At 46.1% G+C, this 8947-nt stretch overlaps 1 protein-coding gene across 1 annotated transcript in view; it reads left to right on the top strand.

Moving 5' to 3' along the window:
- Positions 1-8947, top strand: part of LOC109304230 (maestro heat-like repeat-containing protein family member 1) — a 95598-nt gene that overhangs the window by 37711 nt on the left and 48940 nt on the right. The window contains exons 21-22 of the mRNA XM_019526710.1: positions 4796-4875; positions 7744-7879. Of these exons, the coding sequence (XP_019382255.1) occupies positions 4796-4875; positions 7744-7879 (216 nt within the window). The remainder of the gene's footprint in view (positions 1-4795; positions 4876-7743; positions 7880-8947) is intronic.

The following is an 8947-nucleotide window of genomic DNA, read 5'->3' as shown; positions in this document are numbered from 1 at the left end:
CAGGTCAAAAATGACCCATCCACCACCACTCTCTGAGTGTGACCATCTAGTCAATTTGCCACCCATCTGACTGTGGAGGCATCAATGCTGCAGTCACCAGGCTTTTTTAAGAGACTGTGGTGGGAAACCATGTCAAGGGCTTTCTTAAAGTCCAGGAAGATGACATTGACCTCGACGCCCTCGTCCGGGGACATTGTGACCTGATCATAAAAAGAAACCAGGTTAGTCAGGCAGGATCTGCCCTCAATGAACCCATGTTGAGCATTACCTCCCCTGCTGGGCTCTTGGAGATGTGCTCCTTGATAATTTTCTCAAAGGTCTTCCCAAGGACTGAGGTAAGACTGACAGGCCTATAATTGCCGGGGTCATCTTTTCTCCCCTTCTTGTAAATGGGGACCACGTTGCCCCTTCTCCAATCCTCTGGTATATGGCCAGTGCCCCATGAGCACTCATAGAGCCGTGCCAGGGCCCCACTATAACCCCCACCAATTCCCTCAGCACCCTTGGGTGAAGAGCATCTGGATTTACTGATTTAAACACATCCAGCCCCTCCAAAAGTTCCCTAACTGAGTTGTCCCTGACCCTAGGCATGGTGGTGCCTCCCCTGGGTCCGTCTGCAATTCTAGTGAGGGAGATGTCCCGGTCTCTGTTCAGGAATATGGAGGCAAAGAATTCGTTAAAGAGGTCAGCTTTTTCATTTGCTGTTATCACCAGATTGCCAAGCCTATCCTGTAGGGGCCCCACATTACCTGTTGCCTTCTTCTTACTTCCTATGTATTTTAAAAAGGACTTTTTATTATCCTTAATTCTGGTTGCTAGCCCTAGCTCCATCTCTGCCTTGGCCTTCCTAACAGCATCCCTGCAGTCCCAAGTAACGGAGATGTAATTCTCCTTGGTGATAGCCCCTTGCTTCCACTGTTTGTACGCCTCCTTTTTTGCCCTCAGGCATTCCTGGATGCCTTTGGTGAGCCATGGGGGCTTCTTAGCACTTCTGCCCCCTTGGTGCGCATTGGAACTGACTCCCTTTGAGCTCAGAAGACCATCTCTTGAGGAACAACCACCTGTCTTGGACTCCCATCTCATTGAAGCTCTGAGACCCCAATGCCTTTCCTACTAACCTTCTTAGCTTATAGAAGTTGGCTCTTCTAAAGTTGAGGACCTCTGCCTTGCTGCTTCCTTTCACCACCCAGAGGTGGATAGTAAATTCCAGCAGGCGATGATCACTGTCACCCAGGTGGTTGAGTACCCGAAGACCGCTCACCAGGTCATCGTCTGTGGCAAGGACCAATTCCAGCAAGGCATTTCCCTTGGTGGGACTATGCATCTCCTGGGTTAGCTGGAGGTCCTGTATCCTGGCTAGGAACCTACGTGAGTGGTCAGACCTGGCTGACTGCTCCTCCCAACAGATGTCTGGGTAGTTTAGGTCACCCATGACAACCACATCCCTTGAATTTACAGCCTCCATGAGCTGACCTGAGAATTCCAGGTCCAGCTCATCCCCTTGGTGAGATGGTCTGCAGTAGACACCCACTATCAAGTCCCTTTCCCCACGCCCCCCTTGCATTCTTACCCAGAGTGCTTCATTTTGCCCCTCCTCTAAGCCCATCCTGATCATTGACGGCGTGTATTGCTCTTTGAGTGCTACACCCCTACTCTTTTCCCTGCTCTGTCTCACCTGTACAGCCTGTATCCGCTGATGTCTACTGCCCAGTCATGGGTAGAATCCCACCAGGTTTCCATGAGCCCTACTAGGTCTGGGTTTTTGCTAGCTAGCAGGAAGGTGAGTTCCTCCTGCTTATTCCCCATGCTTCGAACATTTGTGTAGAGGCATTTGAGGCCTCCTATAAGTGCGCATGCCGCCCTCTTGTTTCTAAGCCTGCCCTGGTCCCTGTCACTTACCTGGGTACTACCTGTGAGCGTCATCTGGCTTGATGGTGAAATGTCCTCATGTTCCTCTGTGTCCCCGTCCCTGGTGAACCTAGTTTAAACCTAGTTCTATTCCTGGGCACTGAGGGATGGACATGATGGTGGCAGCTGATACCTCAGATTCACAGTTGAGTAAAGTCTTGAAGTGCTCTTCCCAGCATTGCTTGATGCCTACTTTCAGCAGCCCCTGGAGGGATAATGACTAACTGGATTCAGTTGCTTGGGTTTTCCCCTCCATGACAGTTTACCATTATCCACATTATTCTTGTCATTTGCTAACTGGAGCCAGGTGGTAGAAGTTTTTTTTATGCTCAGAATGATTTCAGGGTGGCCTTCCAGGCCTCACCAACAACTGGAGTCTTTCTCACCTTCTTCCTCTGACTGGCCGGTGCAAGAAAAGGGAGAGCATACAGCTACAGATGTTAATAGTACAAGAGAGCAAAAGTACTACTGTTTCTTTGCCATGGCCTTCAATTTTATTTCCTCTCTTGCTCCGCTTTGGAGACCAGCCCTGAAGCTTTGGGGTCAGTTAGCTGGCACCTAGAGTTCTGGATAGTCAACATGGTTTAGTCATCTTGCCATGGGCATTCTTTAGGTGTTGAGTCATGGTGAAAAGTTTAGTCTTTGACCATCAGTTTCTCCAGGTCAGTGTATTGAAACTGGTCATCAGATGTTCTTCCAGCAGCAGGAAAAATGAGATGTATGTGGAGCCATGCAAGGAAATTTTAGATGACAGTTTTCCTGTTGAGGTAATGGGCAGGAGACTCACAACCAACAAAAAATATCTCCACATCTTCATGACAACCACTGCAGAGTTCTCTGAATTTCACAAATATTCTAGACTGTTCACCAACCAACAACCAGAGAACTCATATGGCTTTTGACCAAAAAACAAGCTGCTCTCACATTTTATCAGAATAAATTCTGAGGTCCAAATTTGAGCTGGCCTCAGGACAAAATGGCTGGAAGAGCAGGAGAAGCAGGTGAGGAAAGAGCACTTACCTCCAGCCAAAACTTCAGATATTCCCTTCCTATCTCTCATCCTCCGACTACAGTTATATTCACCCTCCGTCCCCCACCCCCACCTGTCTCTCACCTACTGACCACCTCAATTTACATTTTAACTGACTGGCTTTTTTGCATATGTACTGGCCTCTGGCTGATTTCTAACTCCATCCAGGAAGAGCACAGACCATCTGCAGATGCTTCCTCATCCTGATGAAGGGTGTTTGTGCCCAAAAGCTTGCTAATAAGAATTTTTCCAACTATTTGAGTTGATCTAATAAAAGATATCAGATTTACCCAAAGAACCATGTCTGCCCATGTCCTCAGTCCAGCCTGGCTACAAACTACACCCCTTAGAGATTCCCTTCTGCGCTTCCATTTCCTCTCATGCCTGCTTCATGTCTCATGGGTTTGTCGGGGTGGGCAATTCTTCCCAAGGTTGAGGAATTCTATTAGGAACTAAGAAGAAAACACAATCTTTGGACTGATGAGGCCAAGCCCAGGGTCAGCTCTTCTGTCTCAGATACTTTCCTTCTGAGTTGTGTAGATCAGGAGAGAGAAACAGGTATAAACTGAATGCTCTGTTTACTTGGAGTCTGGACCCTTTATAACTGAATGCTCTCAGCCTGTCAAGACTAGCCTTCCCTGGGTGTCACAAGTGACTCAGCTTTGCCATTATTTATCATCACCCCCACCTAAGCAAGCCCCTCCCCAGAGACTTTCTTTCAGCCTCTGGCAGTGTGATACAGGTCAAGTGACAACAATTTGCTTTCAGTCATTTACTGCTTTTGGTATTGTCAAGGTGCCTTTATTTGCCTTTAGCTCTCTTAACTGCCTATTCGTTTGCCATTGTAATACTGGCTTAATCCGGTTAAGGAGAATGATAAATAAGAAGGCTTGATTGAATTTCTTTCTTTAGAAAAGCCCTTTAATAATTGTCTTAGAAGATCTTCTTCCAGTTGGGATTGGATTCCCTGCTGTGCCCTCTAGAGTTGGTAGTGATTGACGTTACAGGATTATGTGTCCTTTGTGAAGTGGTCAGAATAAGGATGGAGTTTTATTAGGCTTACCATACATCCAGGTTTTCCCAGACATGTCCTCTTTTTTGGACCCCTGTGCTGCGTCCAGATGAGTTTTTAAAATAAGAACTGTCTGGGTTTTCTGTTCTCCTGGCCCGGCTGCTTGGGTTTGGCAGCAGCAGGCAAAGTGATGGGCTGTCGGGGATCACGTGCTCCCTGTGTGGGCTCTAGCAAGCTGGATAGAGAGAGAGAGCGAGAGAGTATGTGTGCATGCATGTGTGCGCAATGCATTAGCTGCTTGGGCAGCAGGGCTGAGGGGGGCAGAAGGCTGCAGGTCAGGAGTGAGAGGCACTGGCAGGGCTGAGATGGATGCAGGGAGCTGCAGGTCTGGAGTGAGGGGCACCAGCGTAGCTGGAAGGAGGGCAGGGGGCTACAGATCAGGAGTGAGGGGCACAGGGTCCGGGATGGGTGACTGAGGGTTGAGTGCGCAGAGTGCTGGCAGTGCCAGAGGGCTGTGGGTTGGGAGTGAGGGGCACCAGCAAGGGGTGGGAGGCAGGGTACTGCTGTTTAGGAGTGAGAGGCACTGGCAGGGCTGGGGTCAGTGGGTCAAGTGAGGAGCAGTAGCAGGCCTGGGGGTGTGTGGCTTGTCAGTGAGGGGCAACAGAATGGGCAGGGGAATGGCACTGGCATGTTGCTGCCCCCTCCCCCCCTCCACCATATTCCCCCTGCATCTCCCCCACCCCCCAGTGACAGGTGTCTTTTTGGGGGGGCCTAGAAACATGGTAACCCTAGAGTGGCTGTCCTAGTGTTCATTGTCACTCTTCTGCCTCCTCCATGTTTTGTAGAAGCTGATTGAAGAAGAGTCTGTGCAGTTGCTGTCTACCCCTGTGCGCCAGCAGGCTATGATTGTGGTCACTAATCTGAGGTACTATGGAAGTTCAGCATTCACATTTCATCCCCATATCACAGGTCAATACTATAGCAAGCAAATGGGTTCCTGATACTTGGAGTTTGCCAATCCTTGTTTTGGAGGCAATATGAATACTGGGTTTTTTTGCTTAACCATTTTGCCTTATCCTGCAGTCAGTGAGGTTGAATCCAAGCACTCCATAAAGTGATGAGTTTCTCTGTGAGGAACTCACCTTGACAGATTTAAAAAAAAATTAAAATATACTGTAGTACTTTAGATTTTCCAGTGAGTTTGTTTTAAAGTTTTGGTCATTTCTGCAATAGGTACCGTGGGGTAGGTGGCTAACAGTGCCTGATGGACTATGTTGAGAAGTCAGTAAAAGAGAACACACTGGAGATGCTGCATTTATTCAGATTCTACTCTTGTTTTCTTAGATATAAAGATCAACATATGGATTTCAAAGCACAAACTAGTATTACAGCTACAGTATGAGCCAAATTGTACCTGGCATCTTTGAAGCTGTGCAAAAATTTCATCCCTTAGCATTCCCCTGCAAAAGCACCAGCCAAAATCACAATAAACCTTTTTTTAACACTTAAATCTTCTGGAATATGAATTGCCTCCAAGAAGGCAAGAAAGAGGTGCAGGCAGAATCCTAGTCTGAAAGCGACGTGGAGCAATAGCTTTGCTCCATGTGCTTTTGAGCAGAATGTACTGTTTTCCAGCTACTATCAATTGATTGGATATCCTTCAGGCTGCTATAATATTTTCTGGGTCCAAGGCCAGACAGAAATCAAAAAGATAACCACCTTCTGCAGAGCAGACACTCAACATGATAAAGCAGTGATTCTCAATTAGGGTGCCATGGCCCTCTTTGAAGGGGTCTCGAGGTGTGAAGAGATAGCGAAGTATAAGGAGATAAGCAGATAACCTAAGCACATAAGTGCAGGCTCAGGCTTGTCTATGCCTAGATGATTCTCCACCTCTGCTGCTCAGCCCCTCTGCAAGGAAGTAGGCCCTGTAATAAAGTAGTTTTGAAATTGGGTGTCACTCAGTTCATAAAAGTTATGGAATCAAATGGGTGCCTTGAGTCCAAAAAGCTTGAGATCCACTGCAATAGTCTTAACCAAATTTTGATATAGTTGAAACAAATTGTTTTTGTAACACAGTTGGATAGAATCCTTGCTAATCCATGCTTCTGGGTGCAAAGTAGTCATTCACAAAATGTCTGAAGTAAGTGTCACAACCATTTGAATAATAATTAATCTTCTGGCATTTTAATGTGCTGCTGGATTATATGGTGTATAGCATGTGCTGCATTAATTTAGCTGCCATTCTGCTAAGTGTTAATACATTGAGCTTATAATATATTTCACTTGTTGACAGGGCTATTAAAATATGTTGATTACAAATAAAATTTTGTTAAAAATGCAATGATCAGTTTGGCAGAGGAAAGTGGTTTCAAAGCATTTTAAATAGGTGTACTTTCGAGAACTAAAAAATTGACAACTCAGTGCATATTTAAGACAGGATTTTAAGCATTAGCTTCCAGTATTCAACATCTACTAGTAATGGCCCAAGAAAATTTCATGCTTGTATAATCTTAAAATTTAAAACCTCTATTTTGGCAGCCAGTAGAGAGTGATATAATTCTGCACACTTGCATAAGCTTGACATTTTCCATGTAGTTAAGGGCAGTGATACATACTGTAGAACATGCACTATGTAGAATGACAAACAGACTCATAACCACTATATGCTATACTGTACAGCAAGCTAGATGAATATTCAGCATTCACAGATTCATGGATGTTTGGGTGGGAAGGGACCTCAGTAGATCATCGATTCCGACCCCCTGCCCTGGGCAGGAAAGAGCGCTGAGGTTAGATGGCCCCAGCCAGGTGCATGTCCAGCCTCTCTTAAAGACCCCCAAGCTAGGGGAGAGCATCACCTCCTTTGGAAGCCTGTTCCAGATTCTGGCAACTCTTACTGTAAAGAAGTCCTTCCTGATGTCTAACCTAAATCTGCTGTCCGTCACTTTGTGGCCGTTGTTCCTAGTTACTCCAAGGGATGCCCACTAGATGGTGCTGCCATAATTTCTGAATCATGCAATAGAAGCATTAGGAGTTACAAAAAAATGTATGTTTTAAATGCTAGTAAGGGTTCCAGAAAACAACATCAGTATCCTAGGTAATACCAGGAGCTCTATATATAATAATAATTCTTGAAAATTAGAGTTAAGTTTCTGTGTTCTTTATCAGGTCGAAAGTAGGGCTCTACCTTCTTCCTGATTATCTCAGACAACATGGATTGCCACCTGTGTCTTAAGTATGTGTTTATGAACTTCAACTTGAGAAAGTGAACATAATAAAATGTTCCTGTTTTTGAGCCCTGAATTTATTCAAATGGGTTTTAAATGAATTTTATTCAAATGGGTTTTGCTTTGTGATGTTAGAAACATTGTGTACTAGAAAACAAACACACTTAGTTCTGCTGTTTTCTGTGATCAGTGCTCACACCCTTTTAAGGTTGGTAGTGTTTAAATAATAAGTAATGTTGGGCATGTCTACATGTGCATTAATGTACCAGAGTTACTGTGCATTAAGTTTAGTACCTGTAATAACAGGTATCAACTCAATGCACACTAACCGGAACTAATGCGCAGTAGCACCAGTGCATGCCTTTTTAGTTTTGCTAATGTGCAGTAGGCTAATTCTACTGTGTATCAATGCAATAGCATGACTTTTGCCACAACGCGCTAATGCGTGGTAGAATTAGTGTACTGTACATTTATCATCTTGTGCAGACATGCCCACAGTCATGTTATCCTGGCTTTATGACATTATTATGACTGTCATTCAAAGAGCTTCTCTCTCTAATCAGAAAACTGAAGCCACCACTGAAGCCTGAGATAAAAGTACTTCTAGTCCGGACATGCTACAAAAGTGTATTTTCCCTGCCTCCAATAGAAAACATGTTAGGAGAAGTATGTGATAGCACCCAGTATCAACACTCTGAGGTAATTTGTCCTTTTAAAAAAAAAAGGCTTGTCTTCAGTTCACTAATCTCTGTGGAAATAGGCATGTACTGAGTATGATAAGAGTGATTTATTCTGAGACTGAGAGGAACTGTATGGAGGATGCTCATGCTTTTGATCTGCAGGTTACAAGTTGTATGGCACCCCAGTTTCTCAGAAGCAGGGGCTGTCTATCAAATCATGACACTGAGGACCAAACAGACTAACCAGGCAACTCAGCTGGCTTAATTCAGCTGATGTGAAATGAACACAAGAGAGGACACTTTTATGTAATAGAAAGCATAGGACAGGGTATGTGATCCTCAGCCAATGAATATACACTAGGCCTGTGTGAAGCACTTAGTTTTCGCTTTGGATTCAGAGGACAGTGATTCAATTGGTTGATTCAAATTATTGTCCTGAATTGATCCGGCCACCGCCGAATTGGCCTAGTCTCCAAATCAGCCCAATCCCCCAACCGCTCTCTATGGCTGCCCTGCCCTCTCTCTCAGCTCCTGGTTCTTTAAAAAAAAAAAAAAAAAAAAAAGAAGAAGCTCCCACTCAGCGGCTGCTGCCAGGTCAGGGGGTCAATCCCCACTGCCCCATGCCACGTGGGAGGTTCTGCCATGAACCCCCTGACTGCCATCTGCTTTGCCAGCCCCACCATGGCTGCCCTACCCACCCCAGCTGCTGACCCTTTAAAAAAAAAAAAAAAGCCCCAGCTCCCTGGCTCCTGCCCAGTGGGGGGACAACGCCACTGCCCTGCACTGTGTTGCGGGCTCTGCCATGAGCCCCCATACGCCCTGAGGCCACTGCAGCAGCTGGTGAGTGGGGGCTTTTTTTTTTTAAAGAGCCAGGAGCTGGGGCAGATGGGGCATCCATGGGGGGCGGGGAGGCTGGGAGAGTGGATGGGGGCCAATGGGCTCATGGCAGAGCCCCTCATGCAGCAGGGGGCAGCAGGGATTGCTCCCCTGCCTGGCAGCAACCACTGAGTAAGGGCTTATTTTTTAAAGAGCCGGGAGCTGGGGCCAGGCAGGGGCGGGGACTGGGACTGCAGGCAGTGGTTGTGGG

The sequence above is a fragment of the Gavialis gangeticus genome, unplaced genomic scaffold, assembly GCF_001723915.1.
Source record: "Gavialis gangeticus isolate Ggan-Ray unplaced genomic scaffold, GavGan_comp1, whole genome shotgun sequence".
Lineage (NCBI taxonomy): Eukaryota > Metazoa > Chordata > Crocodylia > Gavialidae > Gavialis > Gavialis gangeticus.
Note: the sequence above shows the minus strand (reverse complement) of the source record. Positions and strands in the feature narration are given on the sequence as shown.